The sequence below is a fragment of the Trichoderma ghanense genome, assembly GCF_004382785.1.
Source record: "Trichoderma ghanense strain CCMA-1212 chromosome Unknown scaffold_0, whole genome shotgun sequence".
Lineage (NCBI taxonomy): Eukaryota > Fungi > Ascomycota > Sordariomycetes > Hypocreales > Hypocreaceae > Trichoderma > Trichoderma ghanense.
Window position 1 is genome coordinate 138,666 of NW_027395663.1, and position 20,589 is coordinate 159,254.

Below are 20,589 nucleotides of genomic sequence, written 5' to 3' on the forward strand. Positions count from 1 at the left end.
TATACGATGCTTGCCTGTTCACGCTTGATAGCCATACGGGGGAGGCTTGCCTTTCTCTCTGCCAAGGACCAAGGCTTGGAAATTGGAGCCAATGCGGAAATGATGAATAGGAGACGCGAAGCGACGATAAGGCGGACAGGGATATTGCTGGTCCTTGCCGGGCACTAAATTAAATAAATGCCACCAAATTGAATGTACCTACAGTGATGGGGTGAAGCGGCAGATACGCTGTCCGTGTAAGTGGAAGAAGCCAAGTATATCGATTCTGCCTTCGAAGTACGAACAAACCGGCCAAGGACTCGTTGAGTCTGCCAAGTTCTCATCGAATTTGCCCAGTCCGTAGCAAATGAGTAAAAATTAATGCTGCGTATCATTACCAGCCGCACGCGTATTCATATACGAAATATATCAGCATGGCGTCCCGTCTCCTTTTTGTGGCTTGACATGAATTTTTTCCCTTGTTTGCTAGCGCCGCCTAATTGACCAGCTGCGCCTGTTGAGTGACATCAGGCTACTTTTTTTTTTTGTCACTCCCGTATTCCAAAATCAAATCGCCTTCTTTTCCTCTTACTTTTTACCCCACACGTCCAGCCGGGGCGCCTGCAGACCGCACGCATCATCAGCGACGCAAACCCGGCCAATTCAGCAATCAAGGAGCTCGTTCAGGGTTTGGACACGGGCTGAGCCTGAGGACTGTGACGAGGAGAGAACAAACAAGACGGGGTGTGAGAGACTGGGGGGAGGATCTTGTGACCTGGGGGAGGGCCTTGGCGCACTCTCTTCGCTGCTTGTCGACGTGCCTCTTTGTCAGCCCTTTTGCGAAGTCTGCGAGCGAACGAGTCCTTGCCGCGATTCGGCTTCTTGTTCTTGTTCTTCTCTTCTTCGCCGGTTCGCCAGCCTCTCCCGCCTTCTCTGCGCAAAGGCCAGATGCAGTCGCTGCCTCGTGCTGCGGGACCTGGCAGCCATGGCGGATTACGACGAGATGGCGCCATCTCCGCCCACTCCTCTCTCTCCCGAGGAGGAGGACGAGCTGTGGTCTGGTGAGTCGATGGACTTGAACACTCAGAGGTTGGGGAGATGGAAAAGCTGACTGTTGTCGCCATGCGCCGTCTAGAACTCGACAAGTGCGTCTCGGAGCACTGTGAGAGCTACGAAGCCATCGACGATGCCCTTCGGTCCTGGCTCAACCTCACGACGAAGCTGCGCGACCAGCAACCCGCATCGCAGGAAGAGGTCGTCATGTGCGCGCAGATCCTGCTGGACAGCGTCATCTTCCAGAAGCACAAGGACTACGTCCGCAAGCAGCTCATCTACAGCCTGCTGCAGGAGGACGAGGCCGGGCCGCTGCACGCCATAGTATGCATGCTGCTCCTCGACGGCCACCGCGACGAGGCGACGTTTCCGCGCATGATTCAGGAAGCTTGCTTCCCTCGGCTTCTGGAGCTGATTAGCAGCCGGTACTTGAACGACGACCCGCGCCTCCACCGCTTCCTGCTGCAGCTCATGTACGAGATGTCGCGCGTGGAGCGCCTTTCGCCGGAGGACTTGGCGCTGGTGGACGACGACTTCATACACTTACTCTTTGGCCTCATCGAGGGCGTTTCCAGCGATGTCAACGATCCGTATCATTACCCGACCATTAGAGTGCTGGTGAGTATCTTCTGCTGTTCCTACGTACGCGGCGCATGCCTAGGAGATGTTCAGGATACTGACAGATAGCATCAGCTTGTCTTGAATGAGCAATATATGCTTGCGTCCACAGACACGGTCACGAACCCCGGATCGGCACCGGAACCGTTGACAAACCGCATCGTCAAATGCCTGAGCCTCCACGGACCAAGGTACCGAACGTTTGGAGAGAATATCATTCTGCTCCTCAACCGGGAGACGGAGACGTCTCTCCAGCTGCTGATTCTCAAGCTTCTATATCTTCTCTTTACCACGAAAGCGACGTACGAATACTTCTACACAAACGACTTGCGAGTGCTCCTAGACGTCATCATCCGAAATCTGATGGATCTCCCTGATGAGAGAATGTCTCTCCGGCATACATACTTGCGAATTCTGTATCCTCTGTTAGCGCATACGCAGATGAACCAACCGCCGCACTATAAGAAGGATGAAGTTCTCCGCGTGGTTAGGATCCTGAGGGGCTCGCAAAACGCTCACTTTGCGCCTGCCGACCCGACGACCCTGCGACTGGTGAACCGAGTAGCCAAGGTCAGCTGGCTCGAGGCAGACGATGAGGAGTCTGAGGCATCCGGACAGGCGGAGGTTGCGCGAAAGCTCCTGGGCATGAGCGTCTCGCCGAGGGACTCGTCCAGCAGTGTTAGTGTCAGTGATGTGGCCGAGGTCAAGGAAAAGCCAGGCGTGCAGACGCCCAGTCGGAGCCAGGACGCGAAAGCAAACCCGGGGCACTTGGAGCACGACGGGGAGTCGGAGGACAGCGCTGGCAAAGGCAGGAAGCCCCTCCCGGCAGTCCCCAAGCACCGGCACGGCATCCCCTTCAAGCATGCTGCCACCACGGTACACATTGCCAACATTACCACTAAGAAAATACCACCAAAAGCGCCACCGCCCAGACGACAGGGCAAGGCGAGAATGGCCGAAACGGCGTCTGACGAACACCTCGCAGGGGCCATCAACTAGGGGCCCCTGAGACTCTTTTAGCCCAAATATGCACATGTACGTTACGACTCTGGCGACGGCTGCATTTTCCTTTCTGTCCCCCTTTTTTTTTTTCTTCCTTTAGTGCGCACTGTGTGTTGTCTTACCTCGTTTCCTTTATGATTTCGAGAGGCGCATTGGAAGCCAACCACTGAAGGGTTGTGGCCAAGCCTCAAAGCCTCTGAACGATGCATGGGGTCACATCTTTGGAGACACAAGACGGAAGCCTTCCTGGAGTTTTTGGAGTACTAGATGCGCGGAGTGACACGGGATTTCTACTCTCGAACTTGATCAGCGACAGGCCGGCCAATGTTTGACATGAGAACATGAGTCAAGGGACATGCCTCGCATCATAGACAAGGTGTTTATTGGGGCGAGAGAAGCAGCTTCTTTGCCAAACTCTTTCCACTTCTCTTTGTACATACAGACGTACATACAATGTCTTACTATTGGGCATGATGCTTGGCACAAGGGCGAATGGGCAAAGGGGAATTTCTTACCTGGGCGATGGTGTTTTCTTTTGTCTTTATCTTTTCCTTGTTTAGGATTCTACAAGACTACTTAATGCTGGGCGTTTATTCTAATACAATGGCTAATTGAATCATCGACCTGGACGTACGCTCCGTACAAGTGTGAGAGTCGAGCGTTTCCATGATACTATGCCTGTTCCGGCGGGTGGGCAGGTGTCAGGACAGCCATTTGTTCTATGTGATATCTCATCCTTCGTGGTACAATTCGTGGTCATCTCAACCCAAGACTTTGGCCAGGTCACTTTGACTGGAAATGGCTGACAACAGCCGGTGGAAGAGCGAGACAAATCTCAGCTGTTCTTACTTTAGTCAGTCCGTGTGTTTCAGTATAGTAAATGCTGGAGGGCCCCGGGCAGCGGAGAAAACACACCTGATATCCCACGATTCCGACTCCCATTTCCGAAGCAAACAATTCCATAAACTGGAGATTCAATCATCAATCACTCCTTAGCTCATTCACATGGAATCTTGAAAGTGGATCGTGGGGGAGAAAATGGGGGAGCGGCGCCTTGCTAGCGGCGATTCTTCATGTGGCTTTGCGAACGTTATGTGGATTCTGTGGCTTGTGCTTGGCGCTTGTTCTTTTTAGGGAGGGAAATCGGGAGCAGCGAGTACGTCATTTCTCTGGGGCGCTTTTCATTCGATTCGGTTGATCGGTTGATTGGACCTTTTGATGAGGGGGGGGGGGAAGCCTCGGGGAGGCAGCCTGGACCAGCTGAAAGGTGGATGTTTGTATGTTTTTTTTTTTTACCATGTTAATTGGGAGTACTTGTATGTGTAGGAGTACTTACCTGGTATGTGTGTACATGTACTGTATGTGTGTTTCGGTGCAATGTTCATCTGCTTGTAGCGGCGGTAATGGAGGGCCTTGCTGCATTAAGCGATGACGATGACGACGGTGACAGCTGCGCCAAGAGAGATATTTTCAGTCACCCCATGCTAGGAGAAAAGGCCAGGACAAAGACAGTGACCGCATTACGGAAAGGGGACAATGGCCCAACGTAATATCGAGTGAGAACTCTGCCCCTTGGGCCAGGGACGCTCCCGCAGATCAGATATTACTGTACTGCCCGCTGCTGACGAGGCAAGATACACGTACAAGCGGACAAAGATCGTGATGTTCTTGTGTTGGCTTGGAGGATCGTCTGAGCTGGAATTTGGGTGGAGATCTGCCAGCACCACAGGGAACGACCTTGATGGAGCTCGGCGCTTGTCACTTTTGTGCATTCGTCTCGTCTGGATTTGGACATTCGATTCAACTTGCTTGCAGTATGTACCTGCAAGTGACGGGGGCAGACACGCAAGCGATGCGATGATGCTAGGTCACCACGAGGTGCCTGCACTAGCGGCCCCCTCTTTTCTGTGCTGTGCGCAAGTCATAAGGCATGAGATTGAATGCGGGTTGAAACCATGAAATGGAGGCAGTTCCGTAGCGGCTACATCCACCGTCACACAAGCAGGAGTGGCAAAATGAGTACCGGCTACTTTGAACTTTGGCGCTCTTCTGTCTTTGCGCCTGCATGACGAGAGGTCATCGATGCTGTGTTGATGTACTTGTACCTTGTCATGTTTGTACGTCTCCCGTGCGACAGCGACGCAAATCATGCGCTGATGCGAGGCGGTGGTTCGTGGCTCGGCAGCACCGAATTCGCAATTTCATATGACGACGCTTCCGTTCGCATTGCCTCCATTACCTACCAACTCCTACTATAACTCCCACCTACAACCAATATAGTAGTATTAAGAAAGATTCCAAGGTTCGTTCCAGTTCAGTTGCTGCTTTCATCTGCCGTCTCCCGTTGTTTCCCTTTGGCATCTGCTTCGCAGCGCTAGATCGATAGTCTTGCTCGGCCATTTCTCCCCTCCTCCGCTCCCCCCCAAAAGGTCGCACCTGTTGCTCTATTGCGTCAGTCATCATCAGCAACCCTGTTTGACGTTTGAGCTTGTCTCGCATTCTTCCACCTCTCCCCCCCCTCCCCGCCAAAACGCCTCATTTTTCTGTGCTTCCGCGATCGTCCCCCAGCTGTCGTCACTCGCTAAGAGTCGTGCGAGGCGAAAAGCCTTGGCTTGGGCGCCCTCTCTCTGGCTGCCCAGATTGCCCATACTAAGGAGCAAACTATAAGAATTTGGCTGTGTGGCTGGAGCTTCTTTCGGCTCTGCTCTTGCTCTTGTGCTTCCCTTTCTCCTCCTCTCCCCTCCTCTCGGCTCAGCTCAGCTCAGCTCTAGCTCTGCTCTGATCTGCCTGTGACGACCCTCGCATACCCTCACCTTCAACCCTCACCTTCGCCTTTCTCTTCTCGCTCTCAATGGACGTCCAGCTTCAGTCCCAGGGACTGGCCCGTCATTCGCCCGATATCACCGCCGGTCCGACGCTCAATTCTTACCAGCAGCAGCAGCCGTCGTCGCAAGGGCAGCAGCCCACCTCGCCTCACCAGACACCCCAGAAGTCGCGGCGACCGCTCTCCTACCAGCCACAGCCCACGTACCTCGAACCCGGCCGACGCTCGCAGACCGCATCGCCTCAGGGACGCCCGGATCCCGTCCCCGTCCCCGTCTCCGGCCGCTTCAACGAGGAGTGGGACGCCAGCCAGCGCGGGAGCTCCATCCTCCTCGACCATCGCCGTCAAGGCTCCCCCATCATGTCGGGCCCTTCTGCAGCCGGACCCGCGGCCATGCAGCGCTCCAACTCGGTCAACAGCTATGCCGCCGGCGACGATCGCGTCCTGCCCCAGAGGGGCAACACGCTGAAGAAGAAGGCGTCGCTGCGTCGCAGCGGCCCGGGCAGCTTGGTGCGCTCCAGCAGCCGTCGCAGCGCCCGCGCGGGAAGCGTCAGGAGCCTTGCGCTACAGAGTGCGACTGATCCCGACGAGCTGCACAGCGCATTCTACTGCCCCGTCCCTACCAGCGGTTCTCCGACTGATGTGCTTGCCGCTCGATTTCAGAGTATGTTTGCCTCTACGTAACCCCTCTTGCGCTCCTGGTTTCGCATTGTCTTGGCGCATTGCGGCGCAAGATCGCTCGGTGGTATCATCTGGCGCTGACGTGTGACCACAGCCTGGAGAAAGATCCTGAAAGACCTCATTACATACTATCGCGAGATACACTCCCACTATGACCAAAAGGCCAAGTCGTTCGCCAAACTGTTGACCGTCTCCAACAACCTTCAGAATCCGACCGCGTTTCTCCAAACTCCCGGCATTGACGATGCGCTTCAGATGATTCGCAACTACAATAAGCTGGCCCTTCAAGAGGCCACAAAGGCCAAGGAGATTGAGGATGATGTCATTCTGGCACTCACTGGGCTGAGGAGCGACCTGCAGCAGAAGATCAAGGAGATCAAGCACCTTGCCGGTGATTTCAAGAACTCGGTCGATAAAGAAATGGAAGCCACCGGCAAGGCCGTCAAGGCGCTGACCGAGGCGCTGGGCAAGAATGAGATGGACACGTCTTCGACCACGGGCAAGCAGGATCCGTACCTCCTCAGGCTCGCTGTCGACCGCCAGATCGAGCGCCAGATTGACGAAGAAAACTACCTGCACCAAGCCTATCTCAACCTCGAGGGCTCTGGCCGCGAGCTGGAATCCATCATTGTGGGTGAGATTCAGAAGGCGTACAATGCCTACGCCGGCATCCTCAAGCGCGAGGCCGACAATGCTCTCGGCGTTGTCGGAGAGCTTCGCGACGGACCAGTTGCCATGCCCAAGGATCAGGAGTGGGAGCACTTTGTGACTACCGACAGCCGGATGGTCAACCCAAAACTGCCCTTGCGCTCCGTGGATCAGATCCATTATCCCGGGCAAGACCACGTTGCCGCGCAGGAAATCCGCGCCGGGTTGCTGGAGCGCAAGAGCAAGTACTTGAAGAGCTACACCGCAGGATGGTAAGTCATTGGTGTTTTAGGCGCAAAGATGAAGTCTTTCCTAAATCTAGAGAAATGGAACCTAACTCGAGCACGCCAGGTATGTACTTTCAACGACGCATCTCCACGAATTCAAGTCGGCAGATAAGGCGCAGGCCCCCATCATGTCCCTATACCTTCCGGAACAGAAGCTGGGATCCCGCTCGAGCGCAGGAGAGCCATCCAACAAGTTTATCCTCAAGGGGCGACAGACGGGCGCCATGCACCGAGGGCACACCTGGGTCTTCCGAGCCGAGAGCCACGAGACGATGATGGCTTGGTACGAGGACATCAGAGCCCTGACGGAGACGTCACCGGAAGAGCGGACTGCCTTTGTACGATCTCACTCGCGCAGGAGCACGAGCCGATCATCGCACCGGTCAATCAGCAGCGACGGCCTGGACGAGGATCAAGACGAGGCACCATTTACGGCAACGGAGCAGGACGTCATCCCCGGACCTCGGTCGGATCTCGCCTCGCGGCGGCCTCAACCAGGCGGACGGTTCCCATCCGACATGCAAGTCAACGCGCAACGAGGCCTACAGGTGCCTCGGTCCCCGTCCAGCGTAGCATCCAGCCAGGAGCCGTCGCCAAGTGCCCATGTGGTTGCCGCCGCGACCGCGATACCAGGAACCGCCACGGCCGTCTATTCCACCGAGCGGTACAACCGAAACGAAGAGGGCCATCTGGAATACGGACAGGAAGGCGTGACTCCGATCACCGACGTGCACGCACAGGCAGTCTCTGCCGAGCACGAGGCGCAGGTCGACGGTGTCAACCCCTACACGAGCGAGCCAATGGACCAAGGCCATGGCGATTCACAAAACGTCCACGCTGCGCTGCTTACCGTCCCGGGCACTCGTCAGCCAGTGATGGCCAACGGCATTGGCGGCGACAAACACTTTGATCCAGGCCAGAATGCCGCTGGTATTAACGGTGTAGCTGGAGGAGAGGGCAACGACATGAATGGCGGGCACTACACCAACACTGGAGGTGCAGGTGGGCCTGTCAACATGGCGGCTGTCAACCCCGGTGCAATTCCTCGGTCCCAGCAAGCGGACGCCTCGGGACTGCAAGTTCTTCCCGGCCAGGGAGATGCCGCTCAGCCAGTTGGCGGTAGCGATCCTGTTCGAGGGGTCAACGACGAGAGGAACGCGAGCGCAGTTACGGTGTCTGACCTGCACATGCCAGGCAGCTTTCCTTAGGGCTCTGTTCTTTGCAAGAAAGGGGACGTGAATTGTGTGTATATTGCTTGATCGATCTTTTGTTCTCAAAATGGGTATACTTTGCAATCTGGATACCACTTGTTTGCTTGTCCAGCTATGTTTTGTACAAGGTTTGCTGTGCTTAGGGAGGAGGCATCGCGGAGTCGAGCCAACGAGGGCGTTGGTTTTTCTATGGGTTCTGTTGATACATGAGTCCGCATCACTCGTTAGGTATTTCCCAAGCTTCCTGCGTGGTGCGTGGTGAAGCTGGCTGTCGTTTTCTCTTTGCATTTAGTCTTGCAATAAAAAACCTACCTTTCATGAATCTCTCGATAATATCACCTCTCATGAAACTTGAACACAATACCGATGCCCATCTCGATGTCTTCACCACACAGAAAACCCGGGGAGCCATCGGCCAAAATAAGGCTTACATAAGTGATTCGTAGATACATAGGTACATGCACGCTGCCCCACAAATGCAAGAATCCGCTCAAAACTTATTCCGCACCAACCAATCAAACCCCGCCAATTCAACCAAGCGCCAGCAAGTCTCTTTCCTCGAAAATTTCAACACCATCAAAGAGAAGGAAAAAAAAAAAAAAAAGTTCTCGAAACCGACGACGAGGGAACGACACAACGACCGAAAACCCACGACAATTGGCCTCTCGCAACTCGTCCGATCGGTCGCCAATCGCTGTTCGAAAACAAACGATCAATTCGACTTTTCATTTGAAAAGAAAAAAAAAAAAGAAGAAAGAAGCAAGAAAGAAAAATAAACAAAATGTCCTTCCGAGGCGGGTCTCGCGGTGGTGGTCGCGGAGGGTCTGGCGGCTTCCGTGGCGGACGAGGAGGATTCCAGCAGAGGGACATGGGTCCTCCGGCGCAGGTTCTTGGTATGTTTTTACTCTTTTGCTTCTTCTTTTTTGCTTTTTTGGTCGTCTCTTCTCGGATCTCGTTCGCGAGAAGTGGTGGATGAAGTTTGAGGTCTGCTGTGTGCTTTGGTGCTGGACTCGAAAACTCTGTGTCTTTGGCTTTGTGACGAGCCTTTTACGACTGCTCTCTTTTTTTACTCTCGAAATTTGCCTCTGTTCTCTCCAAACAATTGCGCCTCCTCCTCCTCCTTCTTCCTTCCCTACTACCATCGACACACCAAACCCAGACAATGCCCTTCAAACGAAGAAAAAGATAAAAAAGAACATGGGCTAACAACCCCCCCCCCCTAGAAATGGGCAAATTCATCCACGCCTGCGAAGGCGAAATGGTCTGCGAATCAATCAACCCCAAGGTCCCGCACTTCAACGCCCAAATCTTCCTCGAGAACAAGACGGCCGTCGGCAAGGTCGACGAGGTCCTCGGCCCCATCAACCAGGTCTTCTTCACCGTCAAGCCCTCCGAGGGCATCCAGGCCGCCTCCTTCAAGGAGGGCGACAAGTTCTACATTGCCCCCGAGAAGCTCCTCCCCCTCGACAAGTTCCTGCCCAAGCCCAAGCCCCCTCCCGGCGCCCCCAAGCCCAAGCGCGCCGGCGGCGGCTCCCGCGGCGGACCTAGGGGAGGCGGTCGCGGAGGCTTCTCCCGCGGTGGACGGGGAGGCCCCGGTGGTGGCCGCGGTGGATTCTCGCGAGGCGGCGGCGCGGGTGGTCGTGGTGGTCGTGGTGGAAGCGGCGGCTTCTCCAGGGGCGGCGGTGGTGGCGGTAGGGGACGCGGCGGCTTCAGCAGAGGAGGCCGCTTCTAAAGCATCTTGGAGATTGGGAATAAAAAAAGAAATACGGGCAGCAAAGGCGTAGCAAGATGTGATTCTGCTCGTCTCTCATTCTCTTGTCTTGCTCCTCATCTCCCCTCTTTCCCCCCTCCGGGTGGGATAGATAGAATGGGGAAAATGGAAGAACCAAATCAAAAAGACACGACATAGCAAAGACAGAGAGAAGGAGAGAGGCAGTGGGAAACATTGCGCAAGTCGCCAAAGCTGCAGCGCGACTTGCCCGCTTCGCTTGGACAGAATGGCAGGGGAGGAGAGATTTTATATGTATACAGGGCTTTACGGCGTTTTACGGCTCGGTTATTCCTCATCGTACTTAACTTTGGGTTTTCTCGTCATCCTCGAGCTGCCCCTTGCGTTCGTCTTCTGCTATATAGAAGAGGCAATCTGTGATGATTGTAGACAGTGCATGTGAATCACTGGAGACTTACTTGCGCGAGTCGTCTTTACGGCAGGGGAGTCTTATTGTCAAGGCAACAGCATGGAAGGGAGCATCGACGTGGCGGAGTCATTGGGGTATCATAATCTCTGTTACGACAAGCCATGCAAACCATATCCCCTCGTCCTCAACTGTCGTTTCTCCCTTCGTAGAGGAGAGTAACTATCCATATATAAAACCACCGTCCTTCAACCGTGATATTTATCAATATTCAGAGGCGCTCGCCGACCAGCCACACAACCCTAAACATGACGGAACAATCTCGTATGCGCCAACTCTCATTGATCATGAACCATACAGACCATTGACCCTCTAGCCCAGTTTGTCACAGCCGAATATCCAGCGACACGGAGTGGTAGAAAATGAATGAAAAGTTGCGACTGACTCAGCCGCAGGCTTTAGGGCTTCGGGATGCGTATCGTCTTGCTGGTCATCATGCAGCCGTGAATCATGAACAAAAGCACGGCGGGGTGGAATTCGAGCGCCGTGCCCTCGAACACGGTGCCAAAGGGGATGTTGTTTAGAATCCAGCCCTGCTGCAGCCAGTAGGCCATGATAGCATCCAAGCCCAGCGACGTCGGGATGGGAGTGCCCTCAAAGTATTTGCTCTTGCCAGTGGCATCCTTTGGCAAAACCGCGACGGTAACGTTGAAACGGGCAAGTCGGGTCAGGCCGCAAAGGACAAAGAAGGTTAGGCCAATGGTATCGGCGCGGGTTCGAAGACCAAGTGAGAAAGCCACCATGGCGGGAGCGACACCAAACGAGATCTATGAGACACGAAGCGGTCAGTATGCATTTGTCTTGCCTCGGTTCCTGGAGTGAATGGACAAAGGATATATGGAAGAAAAAGCGTACCAAGTCGGCGAGAGAATCCAGCTCCTGGCCCATGAGGCTGCTCTTCTTCCTCCATCGAGCGACCTTGCCGTCAAAGAAGTCGAAGAAGAGGCCAAACGGTAAAAAGGCCAGCGCCCACCACAGATGCGAGTCTCGGTTTGCTGGGTCAAGGCAGGACTGTAGCGACGAGAAAATCGACATGACACCGCAGAAGCCTATGTAGAATCGCAACGCTTCATTAGCACAGCTTCACTTGAACAGCACCACCCAAAGCTCCTCCTGCAAGCACGAATCGCCAGCCAAACAAGGGTGAGAGGGGAAGAAACCCACCGTTCATAAGGGTAATGAGATCAGCGAGGTGCATGGCCCGCACCAGCGAGAAGTGGCCCACGTCTGCAGAAAGAAGCATCTTTTGCTTGTCAATGGCTACAGAGAAGAGAAGAAGAGTCAGCCAAGAGTCGAACAACCTCCGCCATTCGTCCTTTTTCCAGTTCAACAGCGATATATGTCGACTCATCCAACCACACACATTCGCAAGACGGGAGAAGACCGCAGCTAGAAGCCCGTACCTGGTTGGTTCTGCGCCGGCGTGTCTTTCGAGGCCTGGCCGTTCGTACCCGCCAAAGCGGCACTGGTTCGTTGTGACATGGCTAGCCGGTTTGTATGTTCGCGAGCGAGAAGAAAGTCGTAGCTCTCGTGCTGTATCGGGAGGTCCTCGTCTGTTTCCGTTTCGCCTTGTTTCCCTTGCACGTACGAGCTTCAGAGTATTCGCAGGGTCGAATGGAGAAGGGCGCGCAGTTGTGGACCAATCTTTGAGGTAGAAGAAAAAAAGTCTCTCAGGCGATGTTCAGGAAGCAAGAACCTGATCGTGCGGAAGAACAATTTCTCAGAGCTGAATGGAGAAGAGAGGAAAAAGAGGAACAAGGGAAGAAGAGGAAGAAGAGAGCACGAAGGGGAAAAAAAAATAGGCAAGGCAAGACGCGAGGGGCCGCTACTGCTGTGAATCGCTGCTCAATTACGGCACTTGCACTTTTTAGCTGTCCTTGTCCTGGTCCCGCGGTCCCTCTTTCCTCTTCGTTCCAGCCAGGGTGGCTCCTGTCCTGTTGCCCATCTGGCTCGATCGATGCAAGGTGTATCAAGTACTTTCATATTCGTCACCACCACAGCAAACAGAACCTGAAGAGCCCAATAGAGCCCACCACAAGCTGCACCATCAGAGCCATCTCCCAGCAAATAGCATCTTGCACAGTAGGTACACAGTACCACCCAGTTTACCTTCACTCGTTGGCCCCCCATGTCCAGCCAACCGTGAAGCTGGCATCTATTCGCTGCACTAACAAAACGTGCTACGATGCACAACCTCTGCAACAAAGTACGTACCAGATCAGCGAATCACCGCCGCGCCGGTACTTTTCTCCCCTCGCAAACCACACCCCTGTCAGCAAAGTGATGTCAACGTCAATCAATGATGCGCAGCTCTTCTTCGGCGCACATCATACACACACACACACACACACGCATACGATACACTATGCATGACTGATGGATGATGATGAGGACAACGCAGCAAGAAAAATGCAAAATTCTCGCGAAACAAGGCCCCCTACAGTACCTACCTAGTATGTGGTAGTAAAATGACATCCTGACTTGAGAGAAGGACAGCCATTTACACAAGATGCCAGTTAAAAAAAAGAGCACAGTGCCGCCCTGCATCCAGCACCTCGGGTAGCACGAGCACATAAAACGTGGCGGATGAGCGACTAGGTATGCCGTCATCGTTTCCCAACACCCAGTTTTGCCCTGCTTTTCCCTCCCTGACCTTCGCACCTCACGCACTATCCAGCTTCTCAGCTGAACAGGAAACTCGAACGAGCACGAGAGCAAAGCATTGAATAGCCGCAAGAAAGTGAAGAGCTCAGCCCCCAAGCCGGAGGCTGTGCATGTGGCGCTCCATGTGATGCTGCACAGCTGGTCCCCCCCCCTTCTAAGCTGGTGCTTGGTGCCATGCCGTCACATGCAAATGCCTGCGGGCTGCGTCACGCCCAGTGCTATCAAAGACTCCCTTGACTCGCACGACCTCGACACTCAGCAACCTCCTTCAAACGTGCAGCAATACCCCGTAGTGATTATTATTCTAGCCTGACGCCAAAAATCCTATCAATGCCTGCAATCAGGCATAAGCTGGGAATACAAACGGGAACGTGTACCAATGCGCACAGCTTCCCCAACTGAGCCTCCCAAAACATGTACCGACAGTTGCTGCTCGGTTGTAACTTTCATACAATCCGGAGCTGACAGTCTTCATCATCGTAATTTTTCTCCTTCGGATATCTTTGCTCAATCCTAGCAACATATGAAAGAAAGAGAGCTAAAAGGGAGTGACAAAATTCAACCAAAACGCCAGGCACAAGTTCGTAGCAGCAAAGCTTGTGCCTCACTTCCTTGCCCTATTTTTCGTCGTGTATAAACAGCCGGTTTGTGCGTCCTTCCTGTCCTCTGGTCCATCCATTAGTTTGTCTCCTATGCGTTGCGACTGAAACCCAAAAAAAGACCGTCCAAGGCAAAGCTAGGTCCAAATGCTCGAGTAATCCATAAATGGGATGTAAGATGCATAATATATGCTTTTGTTGTCGTCTCGTCCTGCGTCTAAGCCGACGCCGACTTAATGTTTGATGAGAATGGAGAAGCCGTCAACCCACGGACCGCATGTGCCGGCAACGCCACAGATAGAGAAGCCCCGAGGAGGCAGCAGAGTGTGTCTGTATCCCATGTCAGTTTGATCTGGCCATTCTAATCTGCTACATGGGCCAAAGTGACTTACGCAGAACCACCATGGGCGTTTCCAAACATAGATGACTTCCTACCAAGACTGGTCAAGAGCTGGATGCCGTCGATCCAAAAGCCGGCCCTCACGACGAAGCCGGTGAGGTACTCTCCGCGCCGGACATCTACCACCATCACGTCAGCTTGGGTTCCTTCAATCCGCTGTAGGATTTGGCAAACTCACCAATTTCAAAAGTATTGCCCCCAACCTTGCCTCCCCTTTTCCCAAACAACTGCGTCGAATTATCGTCGTAGACGAACTCGAGTCCGTCCAACGCTCTGCCGTGGTACACAATGACACGAGACATGACTCGGCCCTGCTTCAGAGCGCTGGTGAAGATAACCTCGCGGGGCTCACTGCCTTGCATCTTGGACTGCCCGAGGCTTTTGCAACGGAAAGCCAGCTTGCCGCCCGGCAGCTTCACCGATGACGCCTTTGACGCAAACGCCTTGAAGTCGTCGATATCCAGAGATCCTCCGCCGTGAGACTTGATGGACACCCTTACGCGTCCCTTTCTCTTAGCCTCCGGCAAGCGAGCTCGCAAGTCCTGCTCGATCAACGTCACTTGCCGCTGGATGGGGTTATTGTTATCTGGTATATACTCGATCCACGAGTGGCAGACATCGTCTCCCTCTCCGTAGATTTCAATAAAGGCAATCCCAGTCTGTGCCACGGCCAGAACGTTGCCGCCGTCGATAGCAAAGGCCTGGACGCTTTCGTCGGGATTCATCGGGGGATCGTTGGGCAGCCTAAAGGCAGGATGCGCTCGGAAGCGCAGGCAGTCCAGGCGATGCCACCCACACTCGTCGGCTTGCAGGGCCAATCCTCCCTTGGACTTTGTCCTTGTGGAATATGCTTCACGAGCTACGAAGCTCCGATTGAGAACGACGTAGTCTCTGAGCATGATGCCCCCTTCCTGGTGTGGGCATCCAAACAAGTGGCCAACCTCGTGCAGATGCGCGCCGATGCCAATGTTGGCAGCTTCCCAGGAGCTTCCCGCCTCGTTGCAGTCGTTGGCCACATACGCAGTGTCCGTCGGCGTGCAGTCGGTGAACGCTGGCACCACCTCCTCGAAGCAGCTGGGGTAGCTGTGCAGGCAGTGCGACCCGAAGATGCCCAGTTGCAAATCACCGCTGCCGCCCCCGAGCGCGGCGTGAGCACGAATGGTTTTGGCGTCCTTGTCCCAGTGAGCATCGAGCAAGAGAACGGCAACGTATTGGGTCTGGCCCGGCAAGGGGTTGAGGTGCTTCTTCACTGCTGAGGCGGCAATGTCAAAGAGCGCATTCTTGTCCGTGGCCTTGTCGTACTGCTGCGCCTTGTTGAGGTCCCGCAGCTCTGCCACCGTCTTGTCGGACCGGATAACGTGGACGCGGGCTTCAGATCGCATGGTGCCACTCTCCCTATCGCGGTAATTGGCAGAGCCCGATGTCCACTCCTCTTCGAATCGAAACGTTCGTCGGCCAAGCTTGTGCCTCCACATCTGCTCCGCAGTGAAAGCCTGCCAGAGGTAGGCTGCCATTCGAAATTTCTTAACAGCCGTATCCAGGCCGTTGCCTTCCCTTTCAGCACGCGACGGCGTGGCATCAAACGTCCCGGGTGAGTCTTTGCCTAGGACAATGGCCAGCTGCAGCGGAGGCGCATTTAGTGAAGGCACCATGTGAAAGGTAAAGTAAGAAACATGGATAGGGTTGGAAGACGAGCTGTTGGCAAGCTTGGGGCTGGAGAATTCAAGTCTAATCTTGTTTGGGCCGGGTTGAAGATAGACAAGAGCCTTGAAGTTGGAATCGCACACAGGCCAGCTGGTTGGTGGGAAGGCGTCGTCTTGTCTGCTGATGATGAGAGTCCCATCGAGGTGATTCTGCTGCGACTCTCCAACCGCGCCGTGCAACAAGAGAACCTTTTGGTATACCTGGGATGCAGAATTAGCAATTGGTCATCACGGTAGCATCCCCTACCATCCTAGAGCAAGCTCCGAACAACGCAAAGGGCAATAAGCACGATGCTAATCCGTAGTAACGCGAGGTGAAATACAGAGCCTGGGGGCAGATTTGTGAACAAGGGGTTTGCGCAAACGTACCCATGCACCGTCCGAGATATTCTGGACGCGAGGAGCATACTGGGACACTGGCAGGTTGGTCCTCCCGTTGGGCGAAGGAGATCCGAGGCCAGACATGCCCGAGACGCTGTAACGGCTCGAGTTCCCGCTGGGCATCATCATGGGCCGGGTGGGAGCCTGTGCCGGGGACTGGCCAGACCCATTGCTGTCCTTGACCTGGAGATTGAGCGCGGGATCCGACTGCTGGGCCACGGAGGGCGGCGTTGACGAGCCGCTGGACGGAGCGGTGTCGTGAGTGTCGTGGCTCAGAGCACCGTCGCTGGATGCATCGGTTGAGGTTTCCGTCCGGAAGCTTGCCTTGGATCGACGACGCAGGTCTCTGAGAGAGAGGAAAGACGGGGCCATGGCTGCTAAGGTGAGGCGAGGATGAAGAGCGCTTATGTAAGGTATATGGTGTCCGGCAAGGAGTGAATTCGGCCCTTGCCCTTTGCCTCTCCTAGCAGAGAATGGGTGCCTTCTGGGTTGTTTTTGTCTCTCTGCCGCAATCAATCAATCAGAGTGAAGAGGGCCTTGGTGAAAGGAACCGAGTAGCGGCCGAAGAGCCGTCAGATCTGGATGAGCTGTAACTCGGCGGCACCCCAAAAAAACGAAGGACAAGGCGCTAGGCGTGGTGATTGTCCAGCTGCATTGACCAAAAAGATATACCACACGGCGACTGCAGGTGGTGAGTCGCAAATGGCAAATTGGCTCCAGAGGCGAAAGTAATCCGTGCTATAGAGAGAGTAAAAGCAGATGCTACACTGTAGAGTAGGAAGCGATAGATGCCGTCCTTTTGCGTCGGGGGGCTGCGGCTGACACGAATTGCGCTGGTCGATGGATGCTGACGCCTGCGGGCAGAAGTTTTGGGGTCGCAACAGGTTCGAAGCAGCGCCAGGAGGTCGAAAGCGCAAGGCGTGCCCCAATTGGAGGGCGCTGAGGGCAGGATCAAGTCTGGAGGCCTTGGTGAGAAGGGCGGGAGATGGACAGGAGAGAGGAGGCGCTCGAGGCAAGCAGCAGGGAAGAGGATAAAAGACCAAGCAGCAGCCTCGACCTGGGGCCACAGCAGCTGGGGATCGAGCGAGCGAGCGGACGGTAGGCGCTTGTTGCGGCCGACCTGCGTGCGTCTGCTTGGGGCTTTACGAGTGGTCGGACGGTTGAGTTTGATATGAGAGCAGTTGGATTCAATGGAGAGTCGAGGAGAGAGATAAAAAAGAAGGATCGGCGTTCGGGCCGCACACGCGTCACCAGTCGAGATGCCGGGCGGGTGAAGGAGGAGGCAGAGGCTGTGATAAGCGTCAAGTCAGGAGAAGCTCCATGTCATATTATCTCCCCTTGTTGCTCGTACAAAGTGCAGTGTGTGTGTGTAGCATTATGACCTGTAACCCGGTCCTCGTTAGAGCCTTGTTATTATTACTATGGATGCCAGCTTGCTCTGCTTGCCTGCTTTTCGCTACGTAGCATCTGGACGGATTTGCTTTGCCGTGCGGAGCAATTCCAAGCCCTCTTTTCTCTCTCCTCTCTTTTCCATCTTGCAGCTTGCTCCCCCGTATCCGCCTGCGTGCAGACAAGGACAGACCAAGGACAAACGTGAAGCAAGGCATCTCGGCCAAACTGGCCTTGTCGAGGTTGCAGCCCGTAACGATGACGTCGCAGCGGCCCAGCAGTTCATTTGCGCAGCCCTTTTTCCCTAGACGGCTTTGGGAGGCCTTGTGGGGGGGGGGGGGAAGCAGAAGCAGAAGCGCCATGCGAACGAGGGATTGGCCAATTCGAGGCTGCGATGGATGGGAAATGCCGTGGCGCTACTCGTTAGCAGGGGGGGCTATTAATGCCAAACGAGCGGCCCTGCGAGAGAGGGTGTGTGGTGCTGGGGCAGATCGTACATCGAGTACAGGGCACTAGTGAGGCGATGATGGACTGCAAGAGCTCTGAGAAGAGCATTACGAGGGCTATACGAGATACGCGGGGATTGGGAATAAACGAACAACGACAGCAGAGCAATTGGCAGAAATCTTGACCCCCTGAATTGTTTCGCTTCGCCTCATCTACGGAGTTTTACTCTCTACAGGGAATATCGTTCCACGGAGAGATATAACCCGCTGCAGCTGCCAGGGAAAAAGCAAGGAAAATCCTTGGCAAATTCATAGATTGGCAAAGAATCGATAGGTCTAGACGTTGGCTGCATACCTACGGTAGGCGTACATGCAAACCCCCACCCTTTTTCTCTCGTCTTCGATCTGCAATCGTCTTTCGCTGCGCCGCTTCTGGAAATCTAGAGAAATCGAGGCTTGCGTCTATCAACCTACCCCGGTTCTGGGCGCCCACGCGGTTGGCGGATGGGAATTGGAAATCCGTGGCAGTTCTGCTCACAAGAAAAAGGCCGGAAATGAAGCCCTTACCCGACGACGCCATGCCTGGCATTGATCTTGGTGATCATCGCGGGTATGCAGATTTGCAAGCTTGTGCTACTCCTCTTGTACGCGTACCTTGACTGATAAGGGCATGCAGTACAACGACTCCGTACCTACCTCGTGCATCAACCAACACCTTGGTAGCACCAGCAGCACCAGCAGCACCGTATCATGATAGGAAAACTGCGCAAGCACTTTGATATCAATAGCACTAGATGCTCAAAGTCATGGCGTCATCAAAGGCCACGCAGCAATGCCTCATGCATCCAAAACGGCTCTTGTCAAGGGTGTGGCATTCAAGTGGCCGGATAGTGCACATCAGATCCGCATTGGGCATTGGGGTGAAGGTGTGGGCATTGCGACTCCTCACCTCCAATTAGGATAAATCCTCTCTGGGCCAAGTGAAAGCTCTTGACAGCATCCATGATGCCTGTCAGTCTCAATAGCCTGAAGGAGATGCTGGCAGCACCAACCTCAACCTCAACCCTCCGCATCAGCCAGTGATGCGATGCTACGTTGGCTCCCCCACCTCCTTCTCTTCCCGTGTTCTCCTCCTTCATCCACTCCAATTGCACGGCTCGTCTTCAACAAAAGCTTCACTCAGCCTCGGCCCCAGCTACAATCAAATGGCGGCCAGCTGTCCAGCAGCCGCCCGACCTTGATCGCCGATTGGAGGCGCTAGCTTAAAGTGCCTGCATCGCCAGATCCACGAATTGCCAAGGAACAGGCGCATGGCGTGATACGGAGCGCTAGAAACTCGCTGCGGCTCAGCGCTAAGAGGCATCCAGGGCAGAGGATGACTCCGAGTTGTCTACATTCCACCCAGCCTCTCCTCAGGCACAGGTACAGCTTACTGGCAAGTGCCTGACCTGAGTACCTACATGTAGATAAGGTACGCACAAATAGCCCCGATATCAGAGCATAGAGGTGACAGTAAGAGTCCAAAGTTTATGGCATCATTTGCTCTCCTGACTCTTCCATCTCATCTCACCTCGTCCCATCCATCCATCCAACCCTCCATCCATTCATAGACTTTCAAGTCGTCGTCTTCTTTTAGACTTCGAGCGGCATGTCACTTGATCACGCCCTCTTGCAGATTGCCTGAAACAACCCTGGTCTCGAACCTAGACGGATCTCGATTTTGGCGACAAGACTCACGGCTCTAAGCCCCATGAAGCCTAACCCCCCAAGTGATCATGTCCGTCTTCTTTCATCTTCTGACGATCAAACAGCCACATCTAATGCATCCCATCCGCATGCAGACAAAGAACGGCATCTCCATCTCTGTTCTATTCCTGTCTCTCCGCCATGTTCAAACTCACAAGTTGTCTCTCTATCGAGCTCGCGACCAAGCGGTGCTAGCCAACCAACCAACATCTTGCTGACGGCGAGTGGATATCACGATATAACCTGTCACAATTTCTCCACGTGTGAGATCACACTTTCCAGTCCATTGGCCAGAGTCCTTCCGCATTCAGGTCCTCCTATGCAATCCGTCTTTGGATGATGAACTCTGTTCTATTTGCTACTCGCGTCGTCCAATGACGGAAAGCCAGGCTACATGTACCGAATTCCCAGAATCATCGTCCAATGACGCTTCAACCCCTCGATGGAAGCAGCAAACCGCTTCGGAAATCCCATGATGCGCAAATCCCTGCCAGGAACAGCCGCTCTGCTAGTCGTGCAACTTGTCCACTGAGGATCCAAGAGGGGCGTCGCCCGTGACTACGTGCAACCTGCACGGCAATCGATGGGAAAAAGTTGTACGAGTATCATCTCCTTTTCCCGACATCGACAGCCGCTTGTGCGACCTTCCCTCTAACCGAACTCTACATACATTTTTTCCGTTTCTCTCGCTTTTCTTTCCTCGTGCAGGTGCATCACATCAAGTCTGCTCCGTAAGCTCTTCTTTGGCGGTCGTCAAGTCCGC

At 54.4% G+C, this 20,589-nt stretch overlaps 6 protein-coding genes across 6 annotated transcripts; 3 read left to right on the top strand and 3 right to left on the bottom strand.

Moving 5' to 3' along the window:
* Positions 1 to 964: 964 nt before the first annotated feature.
* CCMA1212_000052 (Protein dip1) lies at positions 965 to 2,649 on the top strand (the record flags this gene model as incomplete). The annotated part of the gene is made up of 3 exons (XM_073697537.1): positions 965 to 1,040; positions 1,115 to 1,650; positions 1,726 to 2,649. 3 exons carry the CDS (start codon positions 965 to 967, stop codon positions 2,647 to 2,649), a joined length of 1,536 nt encoding a protein of 511 aa, XP_073563064.1.
* Positions 2,650 to 5,503: 2,854 nt separating this feature from the next.
* Positions 5,504 to 8,300, top strand: CCMA1212_000053 (Phosphatidylinositol 4,5-bisphosphate-binding protein SLM1; the record flags this gene model as incomplete). The annotated part of the gene is made up of 3 exons (XM_073697538.1): positions 5,504 to 6,140; positions 6,252 to 7,077; positions 7,157 to 8,300. 3 exons carry the CDS (start codon positions 5,504 to 5,506, stop codon positions 8,298 to 8,300), a joined length of 2,607 nt encoding a protein of 868 aa, XP_073563063.1.
* A 784-nt stretch (positions 8,301 to 9,084) lies between these two features.
* Positions 9,085 to 10,035, top strand: CCMA1212_000054 (H/ACA ribonucleoprotein complex subunit 1; the record flags this gene model as incomplete). Its single annotated transcript, XM_073697539.1, has 2 exons — positions 9,085 to 9,196; positions 9,527 to 10,035. The coding sequence occupies 2 exons, from the start codon at positions 9,085 to 9,087 to the stop codon at positions 10,033 to 10,035; spliced, it is 621 nt and encodes a 206-aa protein (XP_073563070.1).
* Positions 10,036 to 10,896: 861 nt separating this feature from the next.
* Positions 10,897 to 12,140, bottom strand: CCMA1212_000055 (CDP-diacylglycerol-serine O-phosphatidyltransferase; the record flags this gene model as incomplete). Its single annotated transcript, XM_073697540.1, has 5 exons — positions 10,897 to 11,265; positions 11,354 to 11,547; positions 11,663 to 11,758; positions 11,902 to 12,031; positions 12,087 to 12,140. Coding segments are annotated over 5 exons (843 nt in total), but the record flags the coding sequence as incomplete, so codon positions are not given.
* A 1,854-nt stretch (positions 12,141 to 13,994) lies between these two features.
* Positions 13,995 to 16,617, bottom strand: CCMA1212_000056 (Putative zinc metalloproteinase; the record flags this gene model as incomplete). Its single annotated transcript, XM_073697541.1, has 4 exons — positions 13,995 to 14,091; positions 14,154 to 14,280; positions 14,340 to 16,065; positions 16,234 to 16,617. 4 exons carry the CDS (start codon positions 16,615 to 16,617, stop codon positions 13,995 to 13,997), a joined length of 2,334 nt encoding a protein of 777 aa, XP_073563068.1.
* Positions 16,618 to 17,573: 956 nt separating this feature from the next.
* Positions 17,574 to 17,852, bottom strand: CCMA1212_000057 (uncharacterized protein; the record flags this gene model as incomplete). The annotated part of the gene is made up of 1 exon (XM_073697542.1): positions 17,574 to 17,852. One exon carries the CDS (start codon positions 17,850 to 17,852, stop codon positions 17,574 to 17,576), a length of 279 nt encoding a protein of 92 aa, XP_073563067.1.
* Between the last annotated feature and the right edge of the window lie 2,737 nt (positions 17,853 to 20,589).